We start from the raw sequence: 24347 nt of genomic DNA, 5'->3' as shown, positions 1-24347 counted from the left end.
TATTGTACTTGGGTTATAGTCTTTGTATTAACTGCTTATCTATTGTTGTGATAAAACTCCAAGATAAAGACAACGTGTAGAAGAAAGATCCTTGATGATGAATCAGAGAAAGCATTTGGCAAGGGGCTAGAGCAGAAGTGACATGTCTCAAATAGAACCACAGGAGAACATAGATAGCTCACTGTTGACATTAGAAGGCTTTAAAATTCTCAAAGCCAGTGTTCAGGGATATAGGTATTCCAGTAAGTTGATACCTCTTTATCTTTCCCATAAATATCCACCAACATTAGACTGTGTATTCAGATATCTGATTATATGTGGACATTTCACTCAAACCACTATAATCTCATTTATTATTCTGTAAACTATGATTGGAACCTCTAAAATAATATAAACTCAATCCTTTCATTTTTAAAAATGTATTTAATGTATGTTATAAAAGATATTCTATCCATTTACATTAAAAAGATTATTCCATTAGAATAAATGATTTGAAGTTTATTTTATATAATATGCCTTCTTGCATATATGTCTACATGTATATAATTGTGTCACTTATATATCAGAAAAGTTTCACCTAAGTATACTAATTCAGATAATTATATATTTTTCTTTCTTCCAGTTTTATATTCTCATCAAACACAAGACTTATTTTCAAAGGAGAATAGACAAGATTGTATTCAGAAGTTGGTATCAGGAATAGCTGTAAGTAGTGATTTTAAAACCTTCCATTTAAAAATGATTTCAATATTTGGTGAAGAAAGAAAAGAGAATGGATAATGTCATGATTGAAATAATCTCTATTCATCAGATTTTCAGAAACAGTTTCTTCAGTAAAAAAAATACAAATAAGTTTTAAAAATGTTTTTTTCTACAAAGAATATTGAAAAACCTGAAAATTTAATGACATGTATTCTATTAAACATTCACTAGAATTTTTGCAACAAAAATTACATTTTGTTACAAGCTATTCATGAGATAAACATGAGAAGTTTTTCTCAATAAAATGAGACTGTAAATATATCATAGAATTTTGAGTCATGAGAAACTTTACATATTCAATGATGTTATTAAAGCGTTTCCTAGGAACTCTAAGAAGAATAGTTTCCAGAATCCTCTTCTTAAAGGGACAAATTCCCAAAAGATAAAATCACAGTATGTCTTTTCCCATTATATAAGTTCATAGAAGAAGTCTGATTTTCCGAAGAGCCAATACATACATGATAATTGTAAGGATGATTTTGATTGTAACACACCTTCTTTTTGTTTCAGCATGATAAGAAACAAGGGAGGCATTATGGAAACAATCAAAATGAAGAGGGACAAAACAATTATATAAAATGTGGAAAGTGCTTCAACGGATATGCCTGCCCCACTATGCATAAGAGAATTAATTCCAAAGAGAAGACATGCAAATGTAAAGATTGTGGCAAGTCATTTATCTGTCATGAAAATTTTAAATCTCACCAGAGAATCCATACTGGTGAGAAACCTTACAGATGTCAAGAATGTGGCAAGTCCTTTACCTGGGCCTCAGCTCTTCAGAATCATCACAGAACCCATACTGGTGAGAAACCTTACAGGTGTCAAGAATGTGGAAAGTCCTTTACCTGGGTCTCACATCTTCATATTCATCACAGAATTCACACTGGTGAGAAACCTTACAGGTGTCAAGAATGTGGCAAATCTTTTACCCGGGTCTCACATCTTCATATTCATCACAGAATTCACACTGGTGAGAAACCTTACAGGTGTCAAGAATGTGGCAAATCTTTTACCCGGGTCTCAGTTCTTCATAGACATCACAGAATCCATACTGGTGAGAAACCTTACAGGTGTCAAGAATGTGGCAAATCTTTTACCGACGTCTCAGTTCTTCATAGACATCACAGAATCCATACTGGTGAGAAACCTTACAGGTGTCAAGAATGTGGCAAGTCCTTTACCTGGGCCTCAACTCTTAAGAATCATCACAGACTCCACATTGGCGAGAAACCCTACAGATGCCAAGAATGTGGCAAGTCCTTTACCCAGGTCTCAAATCTTCAAACTCATCTCAGACTCCACACTGGTGACAAGTCTTCCAAATGTAAAGAATGTGGCAAGTCCTTTAAAACAAATTTAAGTCTTAGAAACCATCACAAAATTCATGTAATGGGTACATTTCATGAAATTTCTTAGTATACCTCACATTAATTCATTGTACGGCTCTTCATTCATTAGCCAACGTATTTCACAGACTCACATCCTTCAACTAATTTTCAAATCTTAGTCAATACTTAGACAGCTATACAGTTCTTACGAATTTAGAAACATCCTATCCACATTTTAACTTTATTGTCATCAAACATTTGTTGTAAACAGAATTTATACATCATTATAAACATGCAATTCAAGAATTAATTGCTATGAATAGGTAAATATTTCTAGTAGGAGTAAATTGAGCAATAACGTTTCTTGACTATATGTTAAGATAATGTGTGACAAAAACAGCCAATGTCAAACTAGTTCAGATTTAGATGCACATTTAATTTCTTGGCATATGGTTGCTTATATAATGAGATTATACTCTACATAAACATTATTTTTCTGTGATGTTTTGTGATTCTTAAATAAATATTAGTTTGTTTTAAAATTCAAGGTTTTTAATTTGTGTCCTTGCAACACAACAGTTAAACATTTTGTCCAAATTTTTCTGATAATCTATTATCTAACAGTAGAGTATCATAATTGTGAACACTTCCAAGGATGAGCTGGTAGGACAGAGATGGCACACTACATAGATTGCTTTTTTTTAAAGTTTATTAAATTATAAAAGTTTCCATTTCTGCCCCTCCTCCCAACACCCTCCCACTTCCACCACTCCCTCTCCTCCTCCCTCTCCATCCCTAAGAGTAGTCAGGGTTTCCTGCCCTATGGGAAGTTCAAGTTCCTCCCCCCTCCCTCCAGGTCCAGGAAGGTGAGTATCCAAACAGACTGGATCCCAAAAATCCAGTATATGCAGAGGAAACAAGTCCCAGAGTCATTGTCAATGGCTTTTCAGAAAGACTCCGGGCCAGCCACATCCAGAGAATCCGGCCACATTCAGAGAATCTGGTTAGATCACGTGCTCGTTCAATTCCAGTCCAGCTGGCCTTGGTGAACTCTCCTTAGATCAGTCCCCTTGTATCAGTGGGTGATGGCACCCATCACAGTCCTGATTTCTTTTTTCATTTTCTTCATCCTTCTGCTCCTCATTTGGACCGTGGAGGGCTCAGTCCAGTGCTCCAATGTGGGTCTCCGTCTGTATCGCCATCCAATGTCGGATGAAGGTTTCCTTTGCTCTTGCCTTCTTTGTTCACGTTCTCCTTCCTTCTGCCTCTCGATTGGACCTAGGGAGCTAGGTCCAGTGTTCCAACGTGGGTCTCTGCCTCCATCTCCCTCCATCGCCAGATGAGGGTTCTATGGTGATATGCAAAATGTTCATCAGTATGGTTGTGGGCCACAGCCGGTTCTGGCACCCTCTCCTCTGTCCAGAGAACAATCTGGGGATCTCTCCTTGGACCTGGGATCCCCTTTATACTCAAAACTCTTGTAAACCCTAAAATGACTCCCTTAGTTGAGGTATATACTTCCCTGATCCCATATCTATCAATTCTCCCTCCCCCCCATTCCAGTCCCCCTATCTTTCCCCATTTCTTCCCTATTCCCTTCTTTCTAACCCTCTCCCCTTCCAACAGCTCCCCCACGCCCCCATGCACCCGAGGTTACCTGGCACTTCTGTCTATTTCCAATCTCCAGGAGGATAGCTACATGATTTTCATCAGGTTCACCTTCTTATTTAGCTTCTCTAGGATCACGAATAATAGACTCAAAGACCTTTAATTATGGTTAGAATCCACTTACATAGATTACTTTAAACTTTGTATAATTGTGGTTCAAATAAGTGTGAGGTAGATGGAAGATATCAATGGGCATGCAAAACTTAACAAGGAAAACTACAAAGCAACAACATAAAGCAAAGAACTCTAGTCTTTAGGAAAGCAGGGAGTGGGAGAGGTGGCCTTCCCTTAAGAGGAACACATAAACCAGTTGTCCTGTAACCAATGGAAAGCCCTGAAAACATACAGAATACTAACATTCAATTGAATGGCCTCTTTGTACTTAGTTATAAATGTATACACAAATTAATGTATAAAATTAGCAATGCATGAATAAAAGACATAAACTAGAAAGAGAACAGAGATTGTGGTGTATAGTAGAGTTGGAGGTAGGAAATTGTAAGTACAAAATTAATCTTATTATTTTGTACATTTTAATTATATAAAATATGTAATGTATTCATAAACACCCCTTGTTTCCCTGTTTAACTCCCCACCATCTAAAATATTTGCCCTCAAAGTTCTGCAAAATTTTTCATCCTCCTTTCATATTTTTTGAGGTTCCATTTAAGAGAGAATATGTGTGTCATTTGTATTTTGGAGAGTTGTCTATTTCTTTGACTTAATGATACATAGTTGCAACAATTTTCTTGAAAATTATGTAATTTTTCTATGATTTTATTCATTGATGGATTCTCTTGCATTATTTATGCATATTATGTTTTTTATCCATTCATATATTGGTGGTTATCTAAGCTCATTCCCTGAATCATCAATTATATGAAGTGCAGTGATAACAATTACACACAACTCATGCACACATATATGTGATTCAGTATAGTGAACTCACTTTGATAAGCATGCATATCTAGGAGTGATTCAGCTGGTATGTCTATGGTAAATTTTCAGTAATAACTATCCTTATAGCATCCACAGTACCTGGGATGTCTTATTTTACAATGACCATACCATATGTGTTCTTTTTTCCCACTTCCTTTGCAGTATTTAAAAAAAATTAGAGTTGTCAAAAAATGTTATCACTAAAAAGGCACTCAAAGCTAGAATTATGGAAAACTCCAAATATTATTTTACTTTGTGAGAAATGAGTCTGGAACCCAAGAAAGTGGCCACAAAATCTAGAGTACTTGAGCCAGGTTATAAGTCCTGTTGAAAATGTATTCTAATGCAAGTGGTTGCCATGACATACCTTGAGTGGTCAGAGCTTGACCTCATATTACTCCATGCCTGAGTACCTCAACATGGTCCACTTGGTAAGCAGAAAGTACTTGTGAGTAACTAGGGTAACTTTACAAACATATTTGTATTTCATATGTATGTTGGCATTTGAGAAACTGTCTCAGATATGCTGATTATGAAAACTGTTTTCAGCATGCAGACATTAAAATTATGTTCTTTATTATTTCCCATCCACAAACTGCACCAAATGTGTCATGGATGTCAAAATGAGACCTCGTACCATACAAAACCCAAAGGACACAGTAGAGAAAATACTCCAACTTTTAAGCACAGGTAAGGGGTTTCTGAATAGGACTCTTGTCCAATAGAACATGAGACCAAAAATCAACAAATAGGATCTTATGAAATTAAAGCTTTTGTATTTCTGCATAAGAAAATATCATTTAAATGGGACAAAGAGAATATGAGAAAATCACTGGTGCAATAGTGACTTGAGAGTCATTGCATATTTAACTTCCTGCTGATCTGGTGAGGCCTGCACTCTAGGTAGGAATTAGTACCTGGTCCTATGTCCATAGTCAAAAGACCTTAGCTGGATGAGCCATAAAGTCCTTTAAGATGATGTTATTTTTACTATGTTGATTCTCCCAATCCAAGAGCAGGGAAGGTCTTTCCATTTTCTGGTATCCTCCTCAATTTCTTTCTTCAAAGGCTTAAAGTTCTTGTCAAATAGTTCTTTCACTTCCTTGGTTAGAGTAACCCCAAGATATTTTGTGCTATTTGTGGGTATCTTGAAAGGTGATGTTTCTCTGATTTCTCTCTCTGCTTCTTTATCCTTTGTGTATAGGAGGGCAACTGATTTTTTGGAGTTGATCTTGTATCCTGCCACATTACTAAAGGTGTTTATCTGCTGTAGGAGTTCTTTGGTAGAGTTTTTGGGGTCGCTTATGTACACTATCATATCGTCTGGAAATAGCTAAAGTTTAATTTCATCCTTTTCAATTCAAATCCCCTTGATATCCTAATGTTTTCTTATTGCTATTGCTAGAACTTCAAGCACTATATTGAAGAGGTATGGAGAGAGTGGACAGCCTTGTCGTGTTCCTGATTTTAGTGGAAAGGCTTTGAGTTTCTCTCCATTCAATTTGATGTTAGCTGTTGGCTTGCTGTATATTGCTTTTATTATATTTAGGTATGATCCTTGTATCCCCAGTCTCTCCAACACCTTTATCATAAATAAGTGTTGAATTTTGTCAAATGCTTTTTCAGCATTCAATGAAATGATCATATGGTTTTTTTCTTTCAGTTTATTTATATGATGGATTACATTGATAGATTTGCATATGTTGAACCAGCCCTGCATCTCTGGGATGAAGCTTACTTGATCATAATGGATAATTTTCCTAATGTGTTCTTGGATTCGGTTTGCCAGTACTTTATTGAGAATTTTCTCGTTGATGTTCATGAGTGAGATTGGCCTGTAATTCTCTTTCTTGGTTGTGTCTTTGTGTGGTTTTGGTATCAGTGTAACTGTAGCTTAATAAAAGGAGTTTGGCAATGATTCTTCTGTTTCTATATTGTGGAATACATTAAGGAGTATAGGTATTAGCTCTTCCTGGAAGTTCAGGTAGAGTTCTGCATTGAAACCATCTGGTCCTGGGCTTTTTTTGGTAGGGAGATTTTTGATAACAGCTTCTAATTCTTCACGACTAACAGGTCTATTTAAATTGTTCACCTGTTCTTGGTTCAACTTTGGTATATGGTACTTATCTAAAAAAATGTCCATTTCTTTTACATTTTCCAACTTTGTGGCATATAAGCCACAAATCTTATAGTAAGTAAATCTTCGTAGTAAGATCTGATGATTCTCTGAATTTCCTCTGTGTCTGTGGTTATGTTCCCCTTTTCATTTCTGATCTCATTAATTTGCATGTTCTCTCTCTGCCATTTGATTAGTTTGGATAGGGGTTTATCAATCTTGTTGATTTTCTCCAAGAACCAGCTTTTTGTTTCATTGATTCTTTGGATTGTTTTCTGTGTTTCTATTTTGTTGATTTCAGCCCTCAGTTTGATTATTTCTGATCAGGAAAATGCAAATCAAAACCACTGTGAGATACCATCTTACACCTGTCAGAATAGCTAAAGTCAAAAACACCAATAATAACCTATGCTGGAGAGGATGTGGAATGAGGGGAACTCTCACCCATTGTTGGTGGGAATGCAAACTTGTGCAGCCACTGTGGAAATCAGTGTGGCGGTTTCTCAGCAAACTGGGAGTCAACCTCCCTCAGGACCCAACATTTCCACTCTTGGGAATATACCCAAGAGATGCCCTATCATACTACAAAAGTATTTGTTCAACTATGTCCATAGCTGCACTATTTGTAATAGCCAGAACCTGGAAACAACCTAGGTGCCCCTCAATAGAAGAGTGGTTAAAGAAGATGTGGAACATATACACATTAGAGTTTTACTCAGCGATAAAAAACAATGACATCTTGAATTTTGCATGCAACTGGATGGACATAGAAAACGCTTTACTGAGTGAGGTAACCCAGACCCAAAAAGAGGAATATGGTATGTACTCACTCATAAGTTGATTCTAGGCATAGTTAAAGGTCTTTGAGTCTATAATTTGTGATCCTAGAGAAGCTAAATAAGAAGGTGAAACTGAAGAAAATCATATAGTTATCCTCATGGATAGTGGAACTAGGCAAGATTGCCAGGCAAACTCGGGTGGATGGGGAGTGGGGGGTGGAAGTAAGGGAAGATGGTCAGGGAGAAGGGAGAGGGGGAGGATTGGGGAATGGGATGGGGGAGGGAGGAAGAATGGTTGGGGGAGCAAGGAGGTTTATACCTCAGCTAAGGGAGCCATTTTAGGGTTTGCAAGAGACTTGATTCTGGAGGGGTTCCCAGTAAATATTAAATAAAAAAATAAAAAAATAATTAAAAAGAAATAATAAAAAAAAGAAAAAGAAAAGAAAACGCTTTCCTGAGTCAGGTAAGTCAGACCCAAAAAGAGGTATTTGGTATGTATTCACTCATAAATGGATTCTAGCCATAATTAAAGGTCTTTGAGCCTATTATTCGTGATCCTAGAGAAGCTAAATAAGAAGGTGAACCTGAAGAAAATTCAGGTAGTTTTCGTCCTGGAGATTGGAAATAGGCAAGAGTCCTGGGTAACTTCAGGTGCACGGGGGGGTAGGAGGGTTGTTGAAAGGGAAGAGGGTTAGAGAGAAGGGAGCAGGGGAGGAATGGGGAATGCTCGGGGGGACTGGGAGGGGGGAGGGGGGAAGGATAGATATGGGATCAGGGAAGAATATATCTCAGCTAAGGGAGTCATTTTAGGGTTTACTAGAGACTTGATTATAAATGGGATCCCAGGTCGAAGGAGAAATCCACAGATTGTTCTCTGGACAGAGGAGAGGGTGCCTGAACTGGTCTTGGCCCATAACCATACTGATGAATATTTTGCTTATCACCATAGATCCTTCATCTGGCGATGGATGGAGATGGTGACGGAGTCCCACATTGGAACATTGGACTTAACTCCCTAGGTCCAAATGAGAAGCAGAAGGAAAGAGAACGTGAGCAAGGAAGGCAAGATCAGAGGGAACCTTCATCTGACGAGGGATGGCGATACAGAGGGAGACCCACATTGGAGCACAGGACTGAGTCCGCAAAGGTCCAAATGAGAAGCAGAAGGAGGAAGAACATGAAAAAGGAAATCAGGACCGCGAGCGGTGCGATCACCCACTGATACAAGGGGACTGATATAATGAGAGTTCACCAAGGCCAGTTGTCTGGGACTGAGCGAGCACGTGATCCAGCCAGATTCTCTGAATGAGGCCAGATTCTCTGAATGTGGCTGGCCCGGAGTCTTTCTGAAAAGCCATTGACAGTGACACTGGGACTTGTTTCCTCTGCATATACTGGATTTCTGGGATCCAGTCTGTTTGGATGCTCACCTTCCTGGACCTGGAGGGAGGGGGAAGGAGATTGAACTACCCACAGGGCAGGAGACCCTGACTGCTCTTGGGGATGGAGAGGGAGGAGGGGAGGTAGTGGGGGTGGGTGGGAGGGGGTTGGGAGGAGGGGCAGAAATGGAAACTTTTGTATTTTAATAAACTTTGAGAAAAAAAATGAGGTTATTGTTACATTGTGTGACAAGAGTAACTGCTTTGTAAATATATCTGTTTCTACAAATAGTTCTCTTCAGCTGTCAGCCTTGGTCAGAGGTTCTTCTTCATGGAATGCACAGCAGCAAATGCACAGGCTCATAATTTCAAAATGTTGAAGTGACCCTAAATGCTCATTTCTAAATGGGACCTGTAGACCAACCATTCCCCCTAGACACAGGGGACGTCATGGAAGTGGGTCCTGAATTCCTGTCTGGGGGTGAGGAGGACTGCTGTGACATGCTGTCTTTGGGCATGACCCAGCCACTGCTCACTCACAAGAACTGTGATCACCTGCAGCTTCAGGTGACCATGTTCAGAAGTGACTGTTAACCTATCTGTCCTGAACCGGAAAGCTGGAGAAGACTTCCTGCTGGTGGAAGGAAAAGTCTCCTAAGCTTTTGTCTCAGTACAGAAAATAAAAAGAAAGCTCAAAGATGACCATTTCTATTACCTATCAGTTCCCCCTTTCTTTATCTGCCTCCCAGGGAAGACTGTGTCATTCCAATTCCCTCAAATCAATGAGTTTATTGAGACTGATACAGAAATATAGGTACAGGATTACTTACAGGAGTATGAATAACTAAAATGTGTGGGATCATAAAGGCTCCCATCAGAATGGGGGACTCGGGAAAACTAGAACCATGAACATGTCTGCATGACTTGTTTGCAACTAACTGAGACAGACGTTCTCATTTCTTCAGTTCTCTTTACTGAAGAAGTAAGTTTGAGAGCAGAAGATCTTTATTAATCTTTTAGCTCCAGCCTTCCCAGCCATGGTTTAAATGCTGAGTCTTATGAACTTTCTTCCTCTTTCCATAGAACTTTGTGAGAGTTTAGGAAATACTCCTACTTAGGGAAGAACACACCTGTTGTAAATCCCATATCAAACAGTGAGTCTGGAAAGCATACATGCTAGCAATAAAGAATGATTGGTTTACATTTAGGACTGTACCAGCTGCACACATATATGTATAAACATGTAACAGCAATGAATGAAAAGAGAAATCATAAATGAGAAACAGAACAAGGGAGAGTGTAGGGAGGGTTTGCAAGGATGAAAGGGAAGAGCAAAAATGCAATTATAATCTAAAAAATAACAGAAACTATATATATCAAAAAGGAAAAACTGTTACATAATACTTCACCCTTTCCTTAAAATGTTAGTTGGTTCCACAAGAGCACAGTCTACAATGAAGCTCTGCTAAGACACTAAAGATGCACACTTGTCCTCAAGTCCCTGGTGAAGCAAAATTTATTGTTTACTTTATTGTGTCTTCTGTAAGCACAGCTCCATCATGCTCAGTGACTCGGCCATAAACTCTGTTTCTCTCATACATAGTTTTTCAGGAAAACCTATCATTCATCATCTTCCAGTCCTGATATTTGTGAGACCTCTGCTTGTGATAACCAAGCATTCTGATGCTTCCTTTGAGCCAGTCCATCAGAAATGATTCATGAACATTGTATTAGATTATTTTTGTCAAGGAGGTTTAAGTAAGTGTGTGACCTTCATTCCCACTTTTATAGCAGTCAGATTGATCCCATCTGTTCTCATAGCCTGCAATCTCATGTGTCAAGCTTTAGCAGAATATTTTATTGATTTTTTGGAAAGCCTTTTGTACTTCTGCAGTGGAGAGACAGAATGCTCCCTCACTAAGACAGTCTCTTTGCAGGCCGTTATAAGATTCAAAAACAAGAGCTAGAACGGATTTTCTTTTCTCTGTAGAAAAGCTTGAACCTAAGTGTCATCTTCTGTCACCTTTATTCCAACAGAGAGTTAAGTGGCATCTTCTATCACTTTGATTCCAAACAGAGAATTTCCTTGTAATTATATACAACTCTACTGAATTTTGTCCTAAGTAATTTTAATGAATACTGCAGTTTCACATATGATCTATTATTCTTTATCTTTCATAAACTTTCTGATTTGTGATAAGTCTATTTTTCTGGCTTTGTTCACATCTTTCCATTTCCATTTAGAGAACTCTACAGATTTTACTGTTACATGAGGGGGCCTGCTTGTTGAGGTTTTCTGTCCTGCCCGGTTCCCACAGCTGTTTAGCCCCAAAGAAAATCACACAGAGATCTCTATAAGTTATAAGACTGATTGGCCCATTAACTCGGGCTTCTTATTAGCTCTTATGACTTATATTAACCCATTATTCTGATCTATTTTAGCCATATGGCTCAGTAAGTTTTTCAGCTGGCAGGTCACATTCTGCTTCCTCGGTGGCCTGTGCAGGACTGGGAGGAATCGGCTTCTTCCTTCCCAGAATTCTCCTGTTCTCATTTCATCACCTCTACTTCCTGTTTGGTTTTCCCACTTATACTTCCTGATTGGTCAATCTGCCTTTATTTAAAATATGATTGACAGAATAGAGACAATTCTCCCATACCATTTTACCTCTTGACAAAAGTTACTTAGTGAGAAAAAGGTTTTGGGACCTTCATGGCAAAGAAGCAATAAAAACTGAATATACCAACTCACTGAATTCATTATTTTTATTACATTTTTATATAAAGAAACAGACTAAGATAATGTGTTTGTAGAGTTGTTAGATGTCGCTCTTTTCTTTTAAGTACAACTTACTTTTTTATCCAAGACCCTTTCCACAATATTTTTAGTGTCACGGAGTCAGAGATTTAATGAATGTTACATTTAAACAAGTGTTGGAGAAGATATGGATTACCAATATTTTGGGTGGGAAAATATGGAGAATAAAATCCAGATGTATGTATGTAGGTATGGATGGATGGATGGATGAAGATAGAAGATAGATAGGTGATAGAAATAAATAGATAAATAGGTATATAGTTAGATAGAAAGATAGATAGATATATAGATAGATAGATAGATAGATAGATAGATAGATAGATAGATAGAGTATATACAGTTTTCATATTTTATTGTTTCCACTGGAGGAAGGATGGACTCCTTTTTCTCAAATAGGTCAGAGAACTAGGTATGGATGAAGAACTCTGAATTTTTCCTCCAGAATCTGTAGCCCCTTGAATCTGGGCCATTTATCCAAGAATTAGCTCTCACATTTAGTTCCATTCCAAAGGTTTTCTCAGTGGTCTTGCTTTTAATTAAGACTGATATGTGAGGTTAGGTGGGAGAAATACTGGCCATTCAGGAAGCACTGGCATTTTAGGGCCCCCAAAAGCTCTCTAACAAAATTCTCCAGGTTTTCTGTAGAACTCCAGAAAAGAAGCAAGGAACCCTGGATACAGCATATAATACAGAAAGATTTGACAAAACAGGATGAATTCTAGCATGGTGATACAGGTTATTGTAATGTAGAAGCAAGAGATTCTGATCCAGAAATATGTAACATGCTAGACTTTCTGAAAATAAAAAGTAGGCCAATTTATTTTCAAGAACTGAGGACCACACCAAAGGTCTTGTGCTATGCAAGCACTCTACCACTGAGCTAAATCCCCAACCCCCAATTATTATGGACATATTTTAGAGAAAAGTAAGAAGGAAACAGGATTTAAGACTTATAGTGCTTCCTACCAATTTCTGATGCCAGCTTATAGACTTTCCTAGAATGTATTGAACTGATCTTGTTTGGGTTTGGGGGATATCGTTGTGTAGAGAGGGGTTTCTAACACTGAACACACCAACCCAAAGACATTCCATTTAATGATTAGCATATAATCCTGTCAGGAAAGAGGAGATGCAGCAAGTGGATGAGATGAAATGCAGAGGTACCTGCAGTTGAAAGGTTCAGATGAGGTGGTTCACTCCAGAACGTTAATCAAGAAATGTCAGAATAAGGAATATTAAATATAGGAAGAACGCTGACAATATGTGAGGAAAGTCTCTATTTGTTAATGCTTTAATGATTGCCATTACATATCATGATAGGAATAAAAGAAATAGTACAAAGGTGATCATTCTTTGAGAAATCAAGTCCACACTGTATATTATATGTTTATAGGGCAGTAATATTTATTTTATAACAACATCATAGGTTATAATCAATGGTCAAGCATGAAAAGGGATGGGCAGGATGGGGTAAATGACAACATATATCCTTTCAAGTATGTCCCCATGATCTGTTTCCTCCAACTCGATCATCGCCTACTTTCTTTTTTATTTTTTTATTAAATGTATTTTTTAGAACAATCTTTTCTCATTTCACACACATATCCCACTGTTCAGTCCCTCCCCACTTCCTCTTCTCTCCTGCTTCCTTCAACCCCAGCCTCCCATCACTGCTCTCAGAGTATAAGGCTTCCCAAGTGGAGGCAACAAAGTCTGACACATCAGTTTGAGGCAGGATTGAGATCCTCCCCCCTACATCTAGGCTGAGGAATGTATCCCTCCAGAATGAATGGTCTACATAATGCCAGTTCAAGTATTAAGGATAATCACCATGGTTAATATAAATCTCCCCGATAATCTGTAATAGAGAAACTGGGTTCAGCACAAAGTTGTGTCCCAGATTTCAGACTGATGAGCTTGTAAGCACCGAATGCAATCATGATTATCATGGTTATCTGGAATATTAAGAATACGGATGTATGCTCCATTCAGTTTCCAGTGGACTTTTCTTACATTCAGCTTCTGGCTTTGCATTTTAGAAATAATGTAGATATAAGAAATTATCTCAAACCTTTTCAAGTATACAAACCTTTTCATGATACAGTAATGCCTTGATTAGCTTAATTATAGCTCATGAATGTAGGAATATAATCAGTCAGATTAAAAACATTAACAGTTTCTTCAGATTTATGGTTAACACGTATTCAAATTTTATGTCAAATTTGATTATCTCTGAAATGCTTGTAGCATATTGGAAAGCTTGAAATAAAACAGCATCCTCTAGTGAGTCCAAGACTACTGTACTCATGAACTCCAAAGTCAAGCCAGTCAACACTCAAGCATGGAAGAGAAAGGTTCTCACAGGCCCCCACGCATTACTGAGAAATTGGTGGTAGTTGATGGCCTTTGGAGGAGGAAGGGTCAGTTTAATTTAGGGTGCTAATGCCAGGTAAATTGAGCAAACTTGGTGATGGTTCTTACACATGAGCATATGATGTTGAAATAACCAGGCTAACTAAAGGATACAACAATTTTATTTTTAATTATTATAAGGGGGAAACTCATGAAACAGGAATCGAGAAATCCAAGCACAGCAGTGTCCTGCCAGAATGGCACAAGAGAGAGCACCTGGGCAGTGCACAAGTTTTTCCTCAGGTCCCAGAAACCCACACCTTACCTGGGCTCCACTTCTTAAAGATAATTGGCTGACAAGATTTTGCAATCATATGGGCATACAGGGTTGCCCAAGCTAGGCTGTTTAAAACAAAACAAAAGGCATGGGGTTAGAAATGTTGGAAATAAGAGAGTGGATCAGGAATCATTTAAGAGGAATGGAGGGAAATATGATCAAAGTACGCTGTATGCATGGATGAAATTTTCACAGCTTTTTAAAATTGTCTATGTTAAAGGTCACAGCTCAATAGCATTAAAATCTGATGTAAACTTTTATCTTTTGAAAGAAAAGAGTGAGGAAGTCACTGTCAGTGAAATTGAGATTTTTGACATTGGACTTTTTCTCTGCAAATCCAGATAATGGGCCTGGCCCAGTTGATTCTCTTGTGCTTTTAATTGCCTTCTTTTTCCTTCCTTAGGAAGAATTACATAAAGCCTGTGATTCTTACTGTGCATTCCACAAATGTCTTCTTCATATTTAGGGAGAGGTTATCTTAAGTGGCATTTCATTTTCTTTCTTTCAGTGAGTAAATATTTTACTGTGAAATATCCTAGAACCTGGCTCTGATCCTGTACCAGAAGATACAATGGAGGGGTAAGTGTGTTGTTCCTGACCGCCACACAAGTCCGGTTAGGGAACACACAATATTCCCGCCATCCTTATCTCCCTGGCTACTCCAAAGGGGCAGCTTTCCCCAGCTAAACCCTCTCCCCTGCTACGCCATCCCAGCTTTCTGCCTGGAACCTCTACCCTTCCCCTTTCCCTTTTTCGGGGCTTAAATTCCTCCATCTCAGTCAGGGTGGGCAGCGCGGGCCGGACAGGCGATGAGTGCAAAGGGACGGGAGTCTCTTTGTTCTAATAGCCTGCCTGCAGCAAGCTAAGGATGCAGGCAGAGTGATTCTAGGATAGCAAGGGGCACTAATCCAGTAGAAGAAGACCCAGCGGAGGGAAGAGCCATTGGAGAGCATCTGAAGGAAGAGATGGGCAGGCGCCAAGGCAAGAATTCCTCCAATAATCTGAAAAACAACATGAAAACACCAGATCCCAGCGATCTTACGACAGAAGGATTTGAGCACCCTATTCCGGAAGAAGTGGAAAGCAGTGTCATTATGAAAGCAATAGAGTCTCTTAAACAGGGTATGAATAACTCACTAAAAGAAATAGAAGACAAATATAACAAAAAGATGGAAGAAATGAGTAAAGAAATGGAAGACAAATATAACAAAAAGTTTGAAGAATTGAGTAAATTCGTAAATGTTACGCTGGGAAACCAAGAAAAAACATTCAAACAGGTAATGGAATCAGTTCAAGAATTGAAAACTGAGATGGAGGCAGTGAAGAAAACACAAACCGAGGGCCGGCTGGATATGGAAAATCTAGGTAAACAAACAGAGACTTCAGGAACAAGCATAACCAATAGAATACAAGAGATAGAAGAACGAATCTCAGATTATGAAGACACCATAGAGAAAATAAACGCCCTGACCAAAGAAAACAGCAAATCCAACAAATTCTCATCACAAAACATTCAGGAAATATGGGACATAATAAAAAAACCAAATCTAAGAATAATAGGAGTAGAAGAAGGAGAAGAATTGCAGATCAAAGGTCCAGAAAATATATTCAACAAAATTATAGAAGAAAACTTTCCCATCCTAAAGAGTGATATTCCTATGAAGGTGCAAGAAGCATAAAGAACACCGAATAGACTGGATCAGAAAAAAACATCCCCTCGCCATATAAAAATCAAAACACAAATCATTCAAATTAAAGAAAGGATATTAAGAGCTGCAAAGGAAAAAGGTCAAATAACCTATGAAGGTAAACCTATCAGACTTACACCGGACTTCTCTATGGAAACCATGAAAGCCAGAAGGTCCTGGATAGAGGTACTGCAGAAACTAAGGAACCATGGATGCAAGCCCAGACTACTATACCCAGTCAAGCTTTCATTCACTATCAACGGAGAAAACAAAATATTCCAGGATAAAAACAAATTTAAGCAATACGTAATTACTAATCCAGCCTTACAGAGAATATTAGAAGGAAAATTATATCCCAAGGAATCCAACACTGCCAACACTGCCTACAATAACTCAGACATCTAGCGACCCTTCACTAGCACAACACAAAGAAGGAAAACACATACACTCTACTACCCCCCCAAAAAAATGACCGGAGTCAACAACCACTGGTCATTAATATCTCTTAATATCAATGGACTCAATTCACCTATAAAGAGGCACAGACTTAGAGATTGGATACGAAAACAGGATCCAACATTCTGCTGTTTACAAGAAACACACCTCAACCACAAAGACAGACACCTACTCAGAGTAAAGGGTTGGGAAAAGGTTTTCCAAGCAAATGGACCTAAGAAACAAGCGGATGTGGCCATTCTAATATCTAACAAAATCGACTTCAAACTAAAATCAATCAGAAGAGATGGAGATGGACATTTCATACTCATAACACGAATAACTCATCAGGAAGAAGTCTCAATCCTGAATATCTATGCCCCTAATATAAAGGCACCCACATATGTAAAAGAAACTCTTCTAGAACTCAAGGCAGTCAACAAAGCACACACGCTAATAGTAGGAAATTTCAACACTCCTCTCTCACCAATGGACAGGTCAATCAGACAGAAACCAAACAGAGAATTAAGAGATTTATTGGAGGTATTGAATCAAATGGACTTAACAGACATCTATAGAACACTCCACCCAAATAGGAAAGAATATACCTTCTTCTCTGCAGCTCATGAAAACTTCTCGAAGATTGACCACATACTCGGTAACAAAGCAAACTTCCATAGATACAAAAAAATATTAGTTACCACCTGTGTCTTGTCAGATCACCATGGATTAAAATTAGAATTCAACAATAATGCTACCCCCAGGAAGTCAACAAACTCATGGAAGTTGAACAGTCAACTACTAAATCACCCCTGGGTCAAGGAAGAAATTAAGAAAGAAATTAAAGTCTTCCTTGAATTTAATGAAAACAAAGACACAACATACTCAAACCTATGGGACACTATGAAGGCAGTGCTAAGAGGAAAGTTCATAGCAATAGGTGTCCAAATAAAGAAAACGGAGAAAGCACACAATGGAGACTTAACAGGACACTTGAAAGCACTAGAAAAAAAAAGAAGCTGATTCAACCAGGAGGAGTAGAAGACTGGAAATAATCAAACTGACCGCTGATATCAACAAAATAGAAACACAGAAAGCAATCCAAAGAATCAATGAATCAAAAAGCTGGTTCTTGGAGAAAATCAAAAAGATTGACAAATCCCTATCCAAACTAATAAAACGGCAGAGAGAGAACATGCAAATTAATAGGTTCAGAAATGAAAAGGGGGACATAACCACAGACAAAGAGGAAATTCAGAGAATCATTAGATCTTACTACGAAAGTTTATATGCCACAAAGTTGGAAAATGTAAAAGAAATGGACATTTTTTTAGGTAAGTACCATAAACCAAAGTTGAACCAAGAACAGGTGAACAATCTAAATAGACATGTTAGTCGTGAAGAATTAGAAACTGTTATCAGAAATCTCCCTACCAAAAAAAGCCCAGGACCAGATGGTTTCAATGCAGAATTCTACCAGAACTTTCAGGAAGAGCTAATACCTATACTCCTTAATGTATTCCACAATATAGAAACAGAAGAGTCATTGCCAAACTCCTTTTATGAAGCTACAGTTACCGTAATACCAAAACCACACAAAGACACAACCAAGAAAGAGAATTACAGGCCAATCTCACTCATGAACATCGACGCGAAAATTCTCAATAAAATACTGGCAAACCGAATCCAGGAACATATTAGAACAATTATCCATTATGATCAAGTAGACTTCATCCCAGAGATGCAGGGTTGGTTCAACATAGGCAAATCTATCAATGTAAACCATCATATAAATAAACTGAAAGAAAAAAAATCATATGATCATTTCATTGGATGCTGAAAAAGCATTTGACAAAATTCAACACCCATTTATGATAAAGGTGTTAGAGATACTGGGGATCCAAGGATCATACCTAAATATAATAAAAGCAATATACAGCAAGCCGACAGCTAACATCAAATTGAATGGAGAGAAACTCAAAGCCTTTCCACTAAAATCAGGAACACGACAAGGCTGTCCACTCTCTTCATACCTCTTCAATATAGTGCTTGAAGTTCTAGCAATAGCAATAAGAGATAACAACATAAGGAGATCAAGGGGATTCGAATTGGAAAGGATGAAGTTAAATTTTCGTTATTTGCTGACGATATGATAGTGTACAGAAGTGACCCCAAAAACTCTACCAAAGCACTCCTATAGCTGATAAACACCTTTAGTAATGTGGCAGGATACAAGATCAACTCCAAAAAATCAGTGGCCCTCCTATAACAAAGGATAAAGAAGCAGAGAGGGAAATCAGAGAAACATCACCTTTCACAATATCCACAAATAGCATAAAATGTCTTGGGGTTACTCTAACCAAGGAAGTGAAAGACCTATTTGACAAGAACTTCAAAGAAAGAAACTGGGGAGGATACCAGAAAATGGAAAGACCTCCCTGCTCTTGGATTGGGAGAATCAACATAGTAAAAATGGCAATTCTGCCAAAAGCAATCTATAGATTCAATGCAATCCCCATCAAAATCCCATCAAACTTCTTCACAGAACTTGCGAGAACAATAATCAAGTTTATATGGCAAAACAAAAAACCCAGGATAGCCAAAACAATCTTATACAATAAAGGAACTTCAGGAGGCATTACCATCCTTGACTTCAAACTCTATTACAGAGCTACAGTATTGAAAACAGCTTGCTATTTGCATAAGACCAGAGAAGTCAACCTATGGAACCGAATTGAAGACCCAGATATTAACCCATAAACCTATGAGCACCTAATTTTTGACAAGGGAGCTAAAGGTATACAATGGAAGAAGGAAAGCATCTTTAACAAATGGTGCTGGCATAACTGGATGTCAACCTGTAGAAGGATGAAAGTAGATCCATATATATCACCATGCACAAAACTCAGGTCAAAATGGATTAAAGACATCACCATTTATCCATCCACTTTGAACTTGATAGAAGAGAAAGTGGGAAGTAATCTACAAGATATAGGCCCAGGAGGCCTCTTCCTAAGTAGGACCCCAGTAGCACAGACAATAAGAGAAACAATGAATAAATGGGATCTACTGAAACTGAGAAGCTTCTGTAAAGCAAAGGGCACTGTCAGTAAGACAAAAAGGCTACCTTCTGACTGGGAGAAGATCTTCACCAACCCCTCATCAGACAAAGGTCTGATCTCCAAAATATACAAAGAACTCAAGAAACTAGACACTAAAACTCTAATTAACCCAATTAAAAAATGGGGGTACTGACCTGAACAGAGAATTCACAACAGATGAACTTCGAATGGCCAGAAGACACTTAAGGTCGTGCTCAACCTCCTTAGCTATCAGGGAAATGCAAATCAACACTACTTTGAGATACCATATTTCACCTGTCAGAATAGCTAAAGTCAAAAACACCAACGATAGCCTATGCTGGAGAGGATGTGGAGAGAGGGGAACTCTCATCCATTGTTGGTGGGAATGCAAACTTGTGCAGCCACTGTGGAAATCAGTGTGGCAGTTCCTCAGGAAACTGGGAGTCAACCTCCCTCAGGACCCAGAAATTCCACTCTTGGGAATATAGTCTAGATATTCCTTAACATACCACAAAAGCATTTATTCAACTGTGTTCATAGCAGCACTATTTGTAATAGCCAGAACCTGGAAACAGCCTAGGTGCCCCTCAATAGAAGAATGGTTTAAAAAGGTGTGGAACATATACACATTAGAGTTTTATTCAGCGGTAAAAAATAATGACATCTTGAATTTTGCATGCAAATGGATGGAAATAGAAAATGCTTTACTGAGTGAGGTAAGCCAGAACCAAAAAGAGGAACACGGTATGTATTCACTCATAAGTGGATTCTAACCATAATTAAAGGTCTTTGAGCCTATTATTCGTGATCCTAGAGAAGCTAAATAAGAAGATGAACCTGATGAATATTTTTTAGCTATCCCTCAGGAGGTAGGAAATAGTCAAGAGTCCCAGGTAACCTAGGGTGCATGGGGTGGTGGGGTGGGAGGGTTGTTGGAAGGGGAGAGGGTTAGAGAGAAGGGAGTAGGGGAGGAATGGGGAAATCTAGGTTGACCGGGATGGGGGGGAGGGAGGAAGGATGAATATGGGATCAGGGAAGAATATATTTAAACTAAGGGAATCATTTTAGGGTTTACAGGAGACTTGATTATATATGGGATCCCAGGTCCAAGGAGAGATCCCCAGATTGTTCTCTGGACAGAGGAGAGGGTGCCTGAACCGGCCTTGGCCCATAACCATACTGATGAATATTTTGCTTATCACCATAGATCCTTCATCTGGCGATGGATGGCGATACAGACGGAGACCCACATTTGAGAACCGGACTGAGTCTCCCAAGGTCCAAATGACGAGCAGAAGGACGAAGAAAATGAAAAAGGAAATCAGGACTGCGAGGGATGCTATCACCCACTGATACAAGGGGACTGATCTAATGAGAGTTTACCAAGGCCAGGTGGACTGCGACTGAAGGAGGAAGTGATCCAACCAGATTCTCTGAATGTGGCCGGATTCTCTGAATGTGGCTGGCCCGGAGTCTTTCTGAAAAGCCATTGACAATGACACTGGGACTTGTTTCCTCTGCATATACTGGATTTTGGGGATCCAGTCTGTTTGGATTCTCACCTTCCTGGACCTGGAGGGAGGGGAGGAGCTTGAACTTCCCACAGGGCAGGAAACCCTGTCTGCCCTTAGGGACGAAGAGGGAGGAGGAGAGGGAGTGGGGGGAGTGGGAGGGTGTTGGGAGGGGGGGCGGAAATGGAAACTTTTATTAAATTTAAATTGAATAAAAAAAAAATAAAAAAAATTCAAGTTTTAAAAAAAAATAAAATAAAATTACTTTAAAAAAATAAATAAAATAAAATAAAATAAAAACTCTCTTCACTTTCATTTTATGTGTGTGGGTGATTTGCTTGAATGTTTGTCTCTGCAGCACATGTTTGCACTGCCCAAAGAGGTCACAAGAGAGCATAATATCTTCTGCAAATTGAGTCACAGAGGACTGTGAGCCACCTTTTGGCTGAGTGGACTGCAACCTGGGTACTCTGCAAGAGTACAGTGAAAATTTTATTAAAGTATCTGAGTAATATGTTCCAGTGACACATCTTTTGTACTTTGAATTGTGACTTGAGGAGTATTCTGAGGTCAGTATTCATTGTTCTGTGGAGTCAGCAGAGGTTGCAGCATTCATTATCCACCTGATAAATCAACATGCACACTTTATGCAATGCACTCCAAGTATTTCTGATTCCTACTTATGTGGAAAGATGCTGATGTATATGTGACATTTATACAGAACTGAATTTTTATTTGAAATATTGTGTTAATTTAGAATTTATATGCATATTTTCATTTTAAATTCTTCTCTGAGATAATTCTATTCCTGGAAGTATGTCTTAAGTTCAGCCCAACTTAAGGGCTATAAGAATCAAGCATGAAGAATTTTCAAACTTAATGGTAAATATGCATAGATCCCTTAAGGACCCTTTTGGACTGATAGAGGAGTAGGCAGGTAATTCTGTTAGGATGTCTGTATGTGAGATCTCTGAAAGCTTTTAGGAATATAGAGATGCAGGTAACATAAAGGCCTGTTGTTTTTAGGGCACATCACTCAATAATTTTAAAGTAAGTGAATGGATGATAAATGCTGTATTAGCCAATTCTTGATGATTTAGCCAAACTCATAATGGTGTTGCTATGCAAAGAAAAAAAATAAGCATTAGAAGACAAAAGTTGCATTTACTAAGGAGTACAGACTTAGAAGAAGACTGTGTTGGAATCAGAGATAACAAAAGTTATTATGTTTCGAGTACATGAATTTTCTTTAATAGGCAAATGTCCAAGCAGAAATAATACATGTACTTACCTCACAATATTAAGGGCTTATGCAATAGTGGAAAGGAAAAGAACCTGGCTCCTTCCAGCCCGATTTGTGTGTCCTGGGATGATATCAGAGAAGATAACATGCTTATTCTGGGGACCACGTTCTGGCCCTGCAAGGTGCTGGAGTGAATAACAGATAACCTTGGCATCTCCAGACATGTGAGTGTTTGTGAACTCTGCCAATTTTTTCTTGGCTTCTGAGGTCAGACTTGAGGGTTATGCAGCCAAGCTATATCCTGTGCAGCTGTGAATAGGCTTAAGGAGGCTGTCTCCTAGGTTCCTGAAGAATATAAAGGGGACCCCTCTTTCCTTTCTGACACCGTCATGCCATCCAGACTGAGGAAGACCCGGAAACTCCGGGGCCACGTGAGCCACGGCCATGGCCGCATTGGTAAACATCGCAAGAATCCAGGGGGACGCAGGAATGCTGGAGGCATGGGTCATCATAGGATCAACTTCGACAAATATCATCCAGGTTACTTCAGGAAAGTTGGTATGAGGCATTACCACTTACTTCAAGAGGAACCAGAGCTTCTGCCCGACTGTCAACCTGGATAAACTGTGGTCGCCGGTCAGTGAGCAGACCCCGGTTAACGCTGCCAAGAACAAGACTGGAGTTGCTCCATCATTGACGTCATGCGATCGGGCTACTACAAAGTTCTGGGGAAGGGACAGCTCCCTAAGCAGCCTGTCATCGTGAAAGCCAAATTTTTCAGCAGAAGAGCTGAAGAGGAGATAAACGGTATTGGAGGTGCCTGTGTTCCGGTGGCTTGAAGCCACTGAGGGAGGCCAATTAAATGCTAACATTTTCAAAAAAAAAAAAAAAGAATGTAAAGGGAAGGAGAAAAACCAGCTGACCAGCAAGACTCCCTTTCCTGTAGAGTGATGGGCTAGGGTTGTCATCCAGAGACTGAGACTCTCAAGACTGCATTTAGAGAATCAGGTGGGCAAAGTCTTATCCCTCAATTCATTTCATGAGCACCTTCCAGATTCCAAGGGTGGGCTGAGAGGAAGCATTGTGGATGGCAGGCGCTGCCCCCTGTCAACTGAATCTCAGGGCATTTGGACGACAATGAAGTCCCTTTGTATGCAGGATTGGTGAGATAAGAGGCAGGCACATACAGAGTGGTTTTGTGCATACTTGTCTAGGGTGGATAAGTATATCTTCTTGGCTGGAGAAGTGTGTCCATGGAAGTGTGATATCTCACAATTAATTATTGAAAAGGCCAAGCTGTCTGAAGTACCAAGGATGCAGCTGGGTCCAGGGCTTTCTTAGTTGCTGGAATTTGCTGGTGATCCTTTATACCTTGCTTTCTAGAAACTCACATCTCAGATTGATTAGCAAATTATATTCTCCCCGCTCTCTCTCTCTCTCTCTCTCTCTATCTCTCTGTCTCTCTCTGTCTCTTTCTCTTTCTCTCTTTCTGTCTCTTTCTCTCTCTGTCTGTCTCTCTGTCTCTGTCTCTGTGTCTCTCTTTCTCTCTCTCTGTCTCTCTCTCTTTCTGTCTCTTTCTCTCTCTGTATGTCTCTCTGTCTCTGTCTCTGTGTCTCTCTGCCTCTCTCTCTCTCTCTCCCTCCCTCTCTCTCTCTCTCTCTTTCTCTCTCTCTCTCTGTACCACAGCGGCACTCTGTATGTTTATAAAAAATTTTCATTCCAGTTTTGGCAAATGCTTTGCTCTTAAATTCCAATAGGTTCTCAACTTGTTAGTCTCTACAAGACCCTATTTAGAAAAAAAAGATTGATGACCACATTTGAAGTATTAGTGCTTCAATGTCAGAAATGACACAACTCAACTGACAGACCTCCTCAGCCCTAGGTTCTAAAGAACATGCTTTCGTTG

General features: G+C 39.0%; 1 protein-coding gene across 1 annotated transcript in view; it reads left to right on the top strand.

The window, feature by feature from the left end:
* LOC148123058 (uncharacterized) overlaps positions 1 to 24347 on the top strand; it is a 79372-nt gene that overhangs the window by 6713 nt on the left and 48312 nt on the right. The window contains exons 4-5 of the mRNA XM_087897962.1: positions 623 to 705; positions 1273 to 2105. Coding sequence (XP_087754088.1) covers positions 623 to 705; positions 1273 to 2105 — 916 coding nt within the window. The remainder of the gene's footprint in view (positions 1 to 622; positions 706 to 1272; positions 2106 to 24347) is intronic.

The sequence above is a fragment of the Myodes glareolus genome, chromosome 2 (assembly GCF_982192425.1).
Source record: "Myodes glareolus chromosome 2, mMyoGla1.1, whole genome shotgun sequence".
NCBI lineage: Eukaryota > Metazoa > Chordata > Mammalia > Rodentia > Cricetidae > Myodes > Myodes glareolus.
This window is presented reverse-complemented; position numbering and strand designations above follow the sequence as displayed.